Genomic DNA, 13594 nt, shown 5'->3' with positions numbered 1-13594 from the left:
CATATGTCAGTAAGATAGCTAACCGGTTAAGCTGCTGTGGGTGGTCATGGTTGAGAAAGGAATTTGACCAATTAAACTATCTGCTCTTTCTCAAATACAGTACAGCTATAAGATCTTTCATGGGCAACTGGGCTGGCAGACAGGATTGCAGTTTAATGCTTCCTTTGTGGGACCGCAGCATTATTAATAGGACTGTTCAAACTAACAAGAGACTTGATGAAGTGGTCAAACCTGTAGCCCTTTCAGTCAGATAAGAGTGCTAGCAACAGAAACAAGCAAACATGTACTGAATGCATAAACAATAAAAAGATAGTAGAGATTGGGATCATAAAAGCGATCATATTGGATTGACTGAGCAACACCTGACGTGAAACAGAGATGTCCTGCTAAGGAGTTCTGAATTCTGCACTGACATAAATCAGAAAGTTCAGAAGGTAACAACTTCAACTATGGAACCGACTGTCAGATTTTTGCAGTGGACTGATAAGACCAGACAGCCTGAGAAAGAAAGAATTTAGCTGCTGGACATACCTCCCAATGTTAGCAGTAAGTTTGCATTGAGAATCACAGACTACACAGTGCAGAGAAAGCTGGCGTTGTGTCTCTGAAAGAGCTATTCACTTGTTCCTTTTCTATTTGCTTCCCCTTTTAAATCCTTTTTCGTTGAATATTCATCAACTTCCCTTTTAAGAACTATTAAGGATTCTACCTTCATTACCTGGTAGAGAGTGACAATGGAATATTCAGTCGTTTCTAGATCTATTCTCACTGTTCAAATCAAGGGACATTTGTAAGTAAATATTCTCTTTGAAGACAAGAAAAGCAGAGGATGTATTTAACTTTAGAGCAGATGGTAAACAAGCTGAACAGAAATATTTTACAGTATTGCCACAAAGCATACACTCCAACACTCCAGGTTCCAAAACACAAAAGCTAAAACACTCCAGGCATTTTTCCTGTTCTTATGGGGTCATGCTGCCCGTTTGCACATTTTGCAATAGCTTTCTTAGATAAAGAACAGGTCTAGCTCAAACAAAAGTAGAGAATGCTGGACTTAATCAGCAAGTCAGGCAGCATGTTGTGAAGAAACAAAAAGCCAACTTTATTTTCAGTCGGGCCTTCTTTAAAAATGATGACACTACAATGGACATCATGGAAGAGGGGACAGAGTGAGGCAACGAGCAATCATTCTGGGAAATAGAAAAGGCAACCATTGAACAAGAAGCAAAATGTGTGCGAGCCGTTAAACTGGTTGAGTAATGAACAAGAGATCGGTGACTGATAATTGCACACATCAAAAAGTAGTATGAGGAGAGAAATGAGGGAAATAGAATGTACCTGAGATCTGGCGTGAATTCTTGCAGCAGATCGGCTCAAATGAAGAGAGCAGACAAACAGAACATTCCCTACTGATCGATCAAACTGAGGTTGGAAAAAGCAGGTGAGCACCAAATCAATGGCTTAGTGGTTAACATTGTTGCCTCACAATGTCGAGGATCCAGGTTCGATTCCACCCTTGGGAGACTGTCTGTGTGGAGTTTGCACATTCTCCCTGTGTCTGCATGGGTTCCCTCTGGTTTCCTCTCACAGTCCAAAGATGTGCAGGTCAAGTGGATTGGCCATGCTAAATTGCCCATAGTGTCCAGGGATGTGTAGGCTAGGTCGATTAGCCATGGCAAGTGTGCGGTTATGGGGATAGGGTCAAGAGCAATGCCTTAGTGGAATTTTCTTCAGAGATTCAAAGCAGACCTGATGGGCCGAATGGATTTTTATGAACACCAGGGATGGAGCTGTGGTATTTTGATGAGGGCAACCTCATCCTCAAGTATTGGAGTGTTCCGGTTAAGCTTAGGCCATTGGTGAACTGTTGACATTTTTCTCTCTCTACAACTGCAGCCTGACTTGCTGGGTATTTCAATTTGCATTTACTTTAGATGAGAAGAGGAAAATTAGATCATCACTGTGTGCACTGCTGGAGAAGTGGCTGTCGAGCTGTTCAATCAAGTATAGCAGGCCTAACCTTGAACTGTAAGCTGTAATCAGATCTCACATGATCAGTTATCACACAATCACAAGCCAAGGGGTCAAACCTTCCAGGAGAAGCAGAACTGGACTTGGTTAGTTTTCATTCAGTTCTCAACATATAATTTGATTAAACGTTGCACTAATTTTGTGAGATTTATCTCTATATTGGTACATGTCTACTTTAAATACCTTAATTGAGAAGAATTCATTAATCAGAGGTAAGAAAACCATCTCCTCTCCATCCCAGCTTTGTCGGTCATTCACTTCTATTTTGCCTTTTAATTTCCACCTTTGACGTCCGTAGCGCATAAAGATCTTGTTGAAGAACAAGACAAGCAGTTAGTGCGTATTTTACAGGTGAATATCTGGAATTTCATTTCAAAACTCAAAATTACTTCTCATTCTGCTCCCCCCTTTTAAACTTTGCTATTGCTCCATCCACCAGAATGGCTGCTGTGAGCAGTTCTGTCGCACAGAAGTCCCGAGTTGCAAATCAAATGGAAATTGGAAAAATTACAGCAAATAGAGAAGAGTGCAAGTTTTTTTTTCAGTTTTTCATCGAGGTGACTCATTTGTCACCTCACAGAGGATCAATATGTCCTTGCGATACAAGGACCAAAATGTGCTGTCCCACTGAATAACTTAAAACTATAGGGTGAAGCCCTTACCTCATACTGATCTCCTGGGCACAGACGTGCAAAACCAGCTAAACCTGCGGAGTGCAAATGATATCAGGATCACAGCTGGAGTTTAAAGCTTGGTTACAGTTTGTACAAAAGCCTTACTTTCCCAGATGCTGAATAAAAGACTTGAACATTTCCAATTTAAATATAAATTCTACTTTATAAACAATGAAGGGAAATGTTCTGGATTCTTACTGTTGGTGAGATCCCTGGCTCAATAAGAATACATTTTGGAAATTTAAGCTGACATTGCACAGTTTTGATAAGAAAATCACGGGTGGCCGAATATCTGAAACATGCTCGTGGGGGGCAAAGCTCAATACTGATGAGGGCAATCAGAAAATTAAACCTTTAGTTTGGTTTTATTTTATTAATTGAAAGAAGCTTGGAGTAATTTGTCCATTTGATGCTATTTCGAGCATCAAACAGCCTTTAAATATTTCAGATTATATGTAATCTCTGAGTCCTGTCACATTCAACAATCTCATTGCTAAAATAATGCCAGAATTTACCTGTTTTGCACTTTGACATTAAATTATCACTGAGATGGAACACAGAGGAAAATGGGCAGAGAGGACTGCTTGTTCATAACTGCACCCCTGTCTCTACATGCTCTGCCTGGGTGAGTATCAAAACTCCAGCACAAAAGAGAAGACACTCTAGTGAATCTCTACAGAACATTTCCCACTTTAATTAACAGTATTCCATAGTGCAATTGCTCAGGCTGCATAAAAAGTACTTGCGATGTCCTCCAGAAATACCTATCCTTCTTGTACTTGTGTTACAAATTATAATTTCCCGTTTTGAAAGAGACAAAAGAAATTGTATTTCTGTCCCATCTTACACAACCCCAATATGCCCCAAATGTTTCCCAGCTGGTGAGGTTCACTTCTAATCGTGTAGTTTTGCAATGTAGGAAACCATACACACCCTATTTGCACTTGTTCAGCAACTGACCAGCATCAGCAGAGGTGAAGAACAGATACCCATTTGTTTAAAAGTAAAATACTGCAGATGCTGGAAGTCTAAAACGAACACAGAGAAACTCAGCAACTCTGACAGCACCTTTGCAAAGCCAAAACAAGTTAACATCCCAAGTCGTATATGTTCAATCCCAGAACAGTTCTGAAGAAAAATCATACCAGACTCAAACACGAACCCTGTTTCTTACACAGAAGTTGCTGAGTTACCCCAACACTCTCTGGGTTTATTACCTATTTGTTTAAGCCTGTAGAGGGATAAATATTAATCAGGAATCACCCTTCGTTTTTGCGTGATGTCATGGGATATTTTACATTCACTCAGGAGAATAGATTTCATTTAAAATTTGGGCATTGACAAGTTTCATCTGAACGGTAACAACTTGAATCATGCAGCACTGAAATGTCACCTTCGGCTGGGACTTGAACTGAAACTTTATAATTTAGAGGCGAGTCTGGCTGAGTTCATATTTCACTGAGCAATCCCACTCTGGCATTAAATTTTCATCTTTATTAGAAAGTACATGTAACAATGATAAGGCCAGTTATTTACAGGTCAGCAAGAAGATGGCAAGTGTGTATTTCTTAAATAGTCAATTCCTCAAACTAGGATGAGGTTGTTACTGCAAATATGAAAAATATGATATTGCAAACATTTCTTCAGCCATTAAACAGCTATTTAAGTGGTGTAGATGACAGAAAGCTGTTGAGTGATTTTATCCAATAATTTCTACTGGAAGGTGTAGCCTTTTGGATAATGAATCATGAAGATGAGCTACCCAGTGATAGTCACAGCCACATATGAAGGACAGTGACATATCATAACAGTGACTATAACTCAGAATTGTGTTATTGACTGGAAAGTGCTTTTAGACACCCAGCGGTTCCGGTAGGTGCCTAATAATTGTAAGTCTTTCTTTTCCTGTACATGAACTAGATTACTGGTGCCACAGACCTATGTCCCAGCAGGCTTCCCAGTGAGCGCAGTGAAAGGAGCAACAGTAGGTCAAAGGTATATACAGGCATTAGCATCCCACACATTTGGAGCGATGATAGATGGGAGGAGGTTACAGGGAAGGGGTGAGGGTGAAATTATATGGTAAGGAATGACAGAAACTCCAGAAAACCAGCCAGCCCTGTTTGCAAACTCACTGTGAAATCTGCTATTCTAAGGAATATTATCTCAAAACGACAATTAAATTATTTGATTTTTCAGGATAATATTTGGATTATAATACTTTCTAAGATCAAAGAATAACATAGGAAATAATATAAAGGGAATATTGAAAGCCTGTGCTATTGGCAGGGATTCTGTTCGGATTCATACCTGAAGTTCAGTCAGTTCATTTTCTTATTTGGACTGAACAGCGTTTCACATTCCAATTTGTAATATACTGTACTCCTATCAGGCAGAAAGTCCTCTATCTCCCCCTACCACCCCTCAAAACTCATAAAATCACACTGCCCCCCTACCCCCAACCATAAATTTAAAAAAAAACTTTTATTCTGTTAATACTTACCTTTCATCTTAATGTGAAATTCTCCCAGCAGGCTTCCAATCTCTCCTTCCAGTGAGCACAACGCCTGAGGGTGGAAGGAGTTAATGTCAGTAGAAGGCACACACAGTGCACCACATTAAATCCAGTAATATCATAGCGAACAGTCTAGAATAATTTCTGCAAACGTGGAATCTCCAACAGCGATGTGCCTCATATTGTTTACTGAGATGCATTATCCCAAACATTTCAAGATTTACTGGAAAATGAACTGCTCTTCCTTTAACTCAAGTAAACTGTTCACAAAATAAGGAAATCATCAAACACGCAATTGTTTCTTCACAGTCTGGGGGAGTCCAATGGTTATTTACAATTTCCACTTTAAACGATGCAAAAAGAATGGTATTATGCTTTGAGAATAAACTGTGAACTGTTTCCAATTAGAATTTAACCGGACAAGTCTGCCTGGATCCAGAATCTAGATAAAAATAGCAACTGCTGGAAATAGGCAGCATGTCGGACAGAATCCGTTAACATTTCAAGTTGATCATGACTCTTCTTTGGAACAAAATTTCAACTCCCTGTCTCTTTTGCAGCTCCCCACATATCAGCTTAACCTGCTAAGTGTTTCTAGCATTTCTGATTTTATTTCAGGATATTATTTTTGTCCCAGGATTTAGGTGTTCGATCAGTCACCCCAAATGTGTTTGGCTGTGGACCCTTATGGCTGTGATGAGCTTGCATATTGAGCCTGGGATGTATTTCCAAACCAATGTCAGGCCTCGAAGATAACTTTCTAATGACAACATTTGGCTGTGGCATGGTCTTGGTGTTGATGACTGTGGCGCTGGTCTGGCCTATTCCCCGAGCCTGTGCCATCTCTTTCCACTTGATCTGAGGGTCAAAGACAGTCAGCAGGAACACCATTTATAAAACTCTGGATAATGAGGGCAAGGATCTACCCAACGCTGCCCTCATCCTGATAGCCACCTTTGTGTGTGGCTGCATCAAACTGTGCATAGACCCTCAGTACGCAAACGATGTGTCACTATATAATGAGGTTCTTTCTGTCCTCGGTGTTATGAAGGATGGACCTGGCCTCGTTGATACAGAACGGTCCAAGTAGTTGGATTGTTCCGTATCACCTGTCACCTTTGGAAAAATTTGCAAAGAGAAACAGCTTTGACCACAGAGCCATCAGAAAGTGGTCAGCACATAATGTCCTTGAGACTGTACTGGTAAAGGATCTTGTCGGACGGTTTCCTGAGCAGACTGTTAAAGTCATTTGGCAGAATGTCTCATCACCAGAACTTTCAAACAGGCACCAAGATGTAGAGAGGCTGGTGGTGAGAAGGGCATGCCCACCAGATGTATGTACTCTCTCTGCCACTGCACATTGGCCTTGAAGCTGCTCTGGAAGGGTCTGTCACACATCTCCTTCTGGAATGCAGCTTTGCAAAGAAGGTCTGGAGAAAGATGCCATGGTTCTTGCCAAGGTTCATCCTGAGCAGGTCAGTGATGCAGGACTCTGTGCTGTACGGGCTGATCCCCCATAGACAAACATCGACTGTGTCTGGAGAACCATCAAATCAGTGAAAGACAATCTGTGCTCTACCCAAAACCTGTTGGTCTTCCAATGGAAGGACTGATATCAGCCAAGAGTGGCTCATTCCAAGGTGCAGGATGACGTGCTGAGGGAAGCATTAACGTTTGGAACAGCTGCCACCAAGGCGCCAGGGGGCAAGACTACCATCTGAACTCTTTCTGCCAAAGTATAACAAGGGTCCATTCAGTTATCAGACCCTTGTGTTGCAACAAAATGAATGTAAATAGTCTCCTGCATGATCAGAAAATGCCTCTGTGTTTGCAGCCACAGGGATACTCTGAGAAATGTCAACATTCCAATATGTTGTTTGTTTTGTGCAGAACTGAATTACATGTATTAATAGATGATTTGTATTAATAATTGTGTATAATTGTGCAATAACCAAATTCTATAAACAACACTGTATCAATAATCAAAAGGACTTATTTGTGATATAATTAATACTGATTTCAATGTAACTATTTCCAATTAAAAAACAGACAGAAGGTAGGATTTTTCCATTTTGCACATGTAGGGAGAGCGTTTAAGGAGCAAGAAACACTCCCTATATCAAGTAACCTTATCCAAAAATATACAGCCTGCCAATCAGCTGATTAAGAGCTGACGGGTGAGCATATGTGTGTTTGTTATTGAATCACAGACCTTGACGCTGAACTCCAGGTCTCCAAAAGCTGTTAGCCAATCAGAGGCTAGCAGCCTTTGGGTGTGAATGTCCATCAGTATAAATCCTACATCTTGGGAGTTCCAGTAGTGAGAAGATAAGTTCATTTCAGACTCTTCTCGGGGTTCGGAGTTCATGTGGGGAGGGGTGTCAAAGGCAAGGACAGGGGACTAGATTTCAGAGGTGATGTTCTTGTCTGCCATCTGTACCTCTGATTACTTTAAGATTGGGGCAATTAAAGACCCTTCCGGAAGCAGCAGGCAGGTCTCCTTGATTTCCCAGGTGGGAGGCTAGCCATCTTTCTTGCCCACCAGAGAAGCAGGTGATCAGAGTGGTGGCAGTTTGAGGCCCATAAGTGACCATTAATTGATCACAAAAGGACCTTATTTGATCACCATGGACCTTCTTATCCAGAACTTAAAAATTGAGGTGGTGAGAAAGGGGGTGAGTTTCTCTTCAGGGTAAAGTCACTTAATTACTTCCCCTTTTCACTAGTTCTCTTGTCACCACCAGGAATGAGAAAATCACCCTCTAAATGTTTGCTTCTAAAACATGAATCTTTGATTAGAAGATATACTCAGTGTGACTAGAATTATATGTTTACATTAATTTTCTGTTGTGCTTCCATTTAATGTAAATACAATCTGGCTTCTTATTGGTTTCTCTAAGAGACTGAGTACTGTACATTCTAAGGAAGGCTCATATTGGTTTTTTTGTCCAGACTCAGAAATACAAATTGCTAGTGTTTCTAGCACTGCAGTGGGTATGGGAGAGGTCAGTCATGCAAATATATCCTTGTGAGATTACCCACATATTTTAGGCAAGTACCCTTCCACTCTGGCTGGTAATCCTTTACCTCAGCAGGGCATTCTGCCCCAACTGTTGCTGTATTCTTTAATGCAAATTCTTCACCCTCATTTCAAACTATCATGTTGAAATCACATCTCACTACATTGTTGTCATTTTTAACTGATTCTCTCCTAAGGCTTCAAAACTATGGAATATTTCCCTCCATTTATCTCCAGTTTCTACAGACTTTTAAACCCAAATTAAACTGTAACACTAACCCCCAAATCCTAACCCATTAGCCTAGCAGTATTGATTGGCTCAATGAATTCATGTTACTAATAGCGAACCAACCTGGCCACATCAGTTAGCTGCATCCCTTCCACCACAAATCACTCTTGGCAATGCCAATGCAACATTTCCTTGGTCTTCCATGGTTGCTTATGACATGCACATGAGGAAATTAAATCTACTCGAACTGTTTAAATTCATGAAATGTGCCCAATCATTGCATTCTGCTGTCGTTAATTTTAGTTTTGGTAAGTATTGGCTCAGTTCTTGTACAATTCTTGACTTTTTGTGCATAACTGATGCTCCCAGCGTTCCTGTCAATGAGCTCATCTCTGCCACTAGGATTTGCTTGTGCATTCTTGTATAGCAATGGGAGCAGGTCGATCAATCTTCAAGCCTACTCTGCCACTCAAATAAGTCCTGGCTAATCTGATACTTAACTCCATCTATGTTCCTTGGTGCCACAATCTTTAATAACTTGGTCCAATAAAAACAAACGGTATTAATTTCAAATCTGAATGTTACGACTGACCTTCTCTCAGCAACTTTCCAACACCCAGATACACGTCATAATATAGGGTTAGCCATCACTTCATAAATATTATCTTTGTTTTTACAAAATTATTTTTGATTTTCCATGTCCTACTTCATCTCAAGCAGAAGCACATTCAATTTTTCTACTCTTCATAACTCCCATTCTCAAACACTTACCCACAAAAATGTACACATTTCCCAACCTGTCAACTGCATCGTTTCCAACCATATTGTGCACATATTCATGATGACTCCCAAACAACTTGACCTTTTTCTTCTTTTCATTAATCAAAATCTCTTACCTCCATGTAAATCTGTTTGACTCTGCAAGTTTTTAAAAATGTTGTAAGGTATACAATTGCTAAATCTGACATTTATAATCTGTCACTTAAGAAGCCTCATCTATTATCATCTTTTAGCACCAGATTTATTCCCACTTCCAACACTGAATTTAAAACAACCACAACTGCTGATCTGAACCAGTTTCCTTTGCACAGTAATAGCATTGAAGGACTGGTTAAAAGTATTTTCTAGCTATTTGGCAAATTTCTCTTCAAGAAGTGCCACGTCCTTTATTGCCATATCAAAGGTCTGCTTACAATGTATGAAATTGTAACAGTAAGTGCCATGTACTATAGTCTTCTCTGAAACCTATCTTATCAGAAACAGTTGATCTATTGTATTTCGTTCTGGCCTAAACAAAAACTTCTATGTGTGTTTTATCATCCTCCAATGCAATTTCTCAGTAAATCTTTTTCTACTTATACTCAGTAAGCATTAATTAGCCATTCATCATTTACATCCTTTCAACCCTGACAGGATCCTGTTCAATAAATGTTATTTTTTCAGTAAGAACTTTCATTCCCATTAGAGAGGCAATGAGGTAAATCATGTGAATTAGAGTTCCTTATATTTAGCTTCTGACAATGGCTGTGTTTCTGTGCAGAGAGCAGAGTGCCTGATTCACGATCCATTAATAATAACACTCTCAAGTCAAGAACAATTTGTGTTTGTATAGTAACTTTTAACATTGAAAATATTCTCAAGGCTTTTCAGTGAAACATAAAGAAAAACAAGCACTGGGTTTTGAAAAGTGATTATCAAAAGCCTGGAAAAATGGATGAAGTTTGAGGAGAATCTTCATGGAAGAAATATGATATAAAAAGACTGAGGGATTAAAGAAGGGAATTCCAGAAAGTAGCTCAGACAGTGTCTAGTAAACGGCAATCCTAAGAGTGCACTATTTAATTGTTACCAATACTACCTAATCCAACAGAGGAATCTACAGTATTGAGTTGACTTCAAACTGCTCTCAAGGCCAAGCTCTGGGATCACCCAACCCAACTAACTTAAAACAACACATCAAAATGATATGCAGCCAAGAGCAGAATTACTCTTGTCTAGTCTGTTTTTCCTTCTTGCTAAGCAAACTATTGCAAATTAAAATGAAATATCCTCTTGAGTGCTGCATAGGCTGAAGCCAAAGATAATACTGTACCTCTGTGTTTTCTTTGTAGCTCTTCTGTATCGCTGCTAGGCTTTCCCGAGCACCCTTAGTGGAAGGAGACATTTCAAAGGCCTGTTTCAATTTGGAAGCTCCATCTCGAAGCCTTTTCTGGATGCAAAATGTCTCATACAACTCATCCACCTACCCAGGCAATATGAACAAAAGAAAGTGTTAATCAACTGTGCTTTTCATGCACTTTGGATTTGATTTTTTTCAAATTGCCAGCAGAATATTTTAATGAGTTTACTATAAGAGGGATTTTGAGAGTGTTCAGGACAACATTCTTCATGGAGAAGAAGAATTTTAAAAGGGAAAACTAGGGCGGCACGGTGGCTCAATGGTTAGCACTGCTGCCTCATAGCACCAGGCTCCCAGATTCGATTCCAGCCTCAGGCAACTGTATGTGTGGGGTTTGCACATTCTCCCTGTGTCTGCGTGAGTTTCCTCCGGGTGCTCCGGTTTCCTCCCACAGACCAAAGATGTGCAGGTCAGGTGAATTAGCCATGCTAAATTGCCCACAATGTTAAGTGCATTAGTCAGAGAGAAATGGGTCTGGGTGGGTTACTCTTCGGAGGGTCGCTGTGGACTTGTTGGGCCAAAGGCCCTGTTTCCATACTGTAGGGAGTCTAATCTAAAAACGTAAGGTTAATAGAAAGAATCTTTGGAATTTTAATACGATGGATAGAGGCAAAATGGCTCATCATAATTATTCTAGTTTTCCCTTCATTGAGAAAGACACAAGTTCAACGCTCACTACTTCAGTTTATTCTTCAGAACAGATTGGGAGATTGGATGCAGTGCTTGTGATTTTCAGTTCGCACAGATGTGGGACTCTGCCAAAAATCATAGTGCCTTGAAAGTTACAGTGGTGTAGGAAACCATTATTTCTGTATCCAACAAATAGGACAGAAGCTTCTGCACATTGAGATGATGAGCTTGGAGACAGGAAGGGAATTTAATCAGGCAGGACGGTAGCATGCCTGAACCCACTGCCTGCCCACCTCAGCCAGCATTATGTTACACTAAGGAAGGCTCAGGGTCAACTTGCCCACCCTCCCCTCATCTTCAGAACTTGAAGAGGCAAAATAATGATCACAAGGGCCTCATCCTTCTGATATGAAAACAACCTCAAGCGAATCTGTTCCTAAACATCATGCATGGCAGCTAAAACCATGTACTGACTTTGGCACCTTGCACATGTATGTGTGCGCGTGCGCGCATGTGTGTGTGCATGTGTGCATCCACTGAGTACCAACATCCTCCTGTCATCTCCTCTGATCCCCATCAGCAAATCACCCTGCCCCCATTTACTTACTTGTAGCGTAGATCAGTCAGGTGGCACCTGTCCTTCCTGCAGTCACCCCGACTACCCCAGTGATACTTAAATCCTCCAACCTCTCCTCAAGGGTCTTAATTCCAAAGAAAGTCCTGTCAATGGCACTGGCACTGCCTGTTTGACTCATGGTATGGAGGGCTTTCCAAAAAAGAGGCATCTCTCACTGACTCTCCAGCCAGCAGTGAGATCCCTGATCTCTCAACAAGATTCACACATAGAGTTGAAACCTCTCACTTGAATTTGCTAATTTTAAGTCGAACCTGAATTGAACGTCGAGAGGAGATGGATTATGAATCCTCTGTCAGTGGAGCACTTCAGTTTGTGCTTGGCCCTGGTTCCAATTGACTTTGTGTTTTTGATGAGTCACATCAAACTCAGGGCCTTTTGCTACATCCTTCTCATGGATCAGGTCATGACAAGGTCATCAGTTCCTGTGTTCTACACATATCTAATGTTTCTGTACAGTGTTTACAGAAGTACTTTCAACAGCAATTGTTTTAAAAAAAACTTGTTTCTCTATTAGATTTACAGAGCAGTATGTAAATGAAAATGTCTCAGAATTTGTAGTCAAATGAACATTTTTTAGTGTTCAAAGTAACCACAGATAAGTGATATATTAGCACATTCACGCAGGAAATCACACAGGAAATGACACAGGAAATCAATTTGACACCCCCCCACCCCCCGAATCATTGTTTTGCAGCATAATTATTATAAAATAGATCCTTCTCTAATAGATGGTTTTTAAAGAAACACATTCAGAATTGAGACTGACCTCAGTGCAATGTTGAAAGAAATGCAGATGTATGGGTTTTACAAAGTTTTTAGATGCTACAAAAGCTGGAAACTTTTGAAATACTGATGTGGATAGTTGTAGCCTTCTAGATAACACAGGTAGAATGGTGAAAAAGGCAGAAGAGTGACAGATATGTTTCAATGCATATAATTGTTAAGTGATACACATTGGCAGGATGAGCATGGAAAGATAGTACATTACACAGAGTGTGATATTGAAAACTGAAGGTGAGTAGAGACATTGGTGACCACTGGCTGAATGTACCCACAGTCAGTTACAGTATTTTGTTGAGTGAGTCATCACACTCAGTCTGCCATGGCTCAAAGCAGCAAACTTTGCACAGTCTTCCAATCTTCACCTCATTAAATGGTCTCTTCAACACCCACTTTGAGAGGCAGAAGCAGAGGAGAGGGGAAGTGCTTACCTCTACCAGGACCTTCTAGTATTCATGCTCATTTAAAGCCAAACTGTTGTCGTGAAATGGGTTTAACCCTGAAATGCTACAGTCATTTCTAACTCTTAATTCAAAATTGTTGCAACTTGCCTCCAAACTCTTTCCTGCCTCAGCTGGCTCAGCCTTCGCCTGCACCACAACTTGTCCTCCTGCTAATGAAACAAATCGTGTGTGTGTGTGTGCATGAATGTACGTGTATGTGTGTACGTGTGTGTGCGTGTACGTGTGTGTGTATGTGTGTACGTGTGTGTATGTGTGTATGTGTGTACGTGTGTATGTGTGTACGTATGTGTATGTATGTGTGTGTACGTGTGTGTGTACATGTATGTGTGTGTGTGTGTGTGTACGTGTGTGTGTGTGTACGTGTGCGTGTGTGTGCACGTATGTGTGTGTATGTGTGTACGTGTGTGTGTGCGTGTGTGTGTGTGTGTGTGTTGGG

At 40.6% G+C, this 13594-nt stretch overlaps 1 protein-coding gene across 5 annotated transcripts in view; it reads right to left on the bottom strand.

Moving 5' to 3' along the window:
- The window catches only part of ripor2 (RHO family interacting cell polarization regulator 2), a 256355-nt gene that overhangs the window by 45099 nt on the left and 197662 nt on the right, over positions 1 to 13594 (bottom strand). For all 5 annotated transcript variants that reach the window (XM_043719080.2, XM_043719084.2, XM_043719081.2 and 2 more), the window contains 4 exons: positions 10561 to 10710; positions 5209 to 5272; positions 2694 to 2737; positions 2215 to 2340 (listed from right to left, as the gene is read on the bottom strand). In XM_043719080.2, coding sequence (XP_043575015.2) covers positions 2215 to 2340; positions 2694 to 2737; positions 5209 to 5272; positions 10561 to 10710 — 384 coding nt within the window. The remainder of the gene's footprint in view (positions 1 to 2214; positions 2341 to 2693; positions 2738 to 5208; positions 5273 to 10560; positions 10711 to 13594) is intronic.

Source organism: Chiloscyllium plagiosum, unplaced genomic scaffold, assembly GCF_037043375.1.
Source record: "Chiloscyllium plagiosum isolate Xiang-an unplaced genomic scaffold, Cpla_swu_hap1 HiC_scaffold_34, whole genome shotgun sequence".
Classification (NCBI taxonomy): domain Eukaryota; kingdom Metazoa; phylum Chordata; class Chondrichthyes; order Orectolobiformes; family Hemiscylliidae; genus Chiloscyllium; species Chiloscyllium plagiosum.
This window is presented reverse-complemented; position numbering and strand designations above follow the sequence as displayed.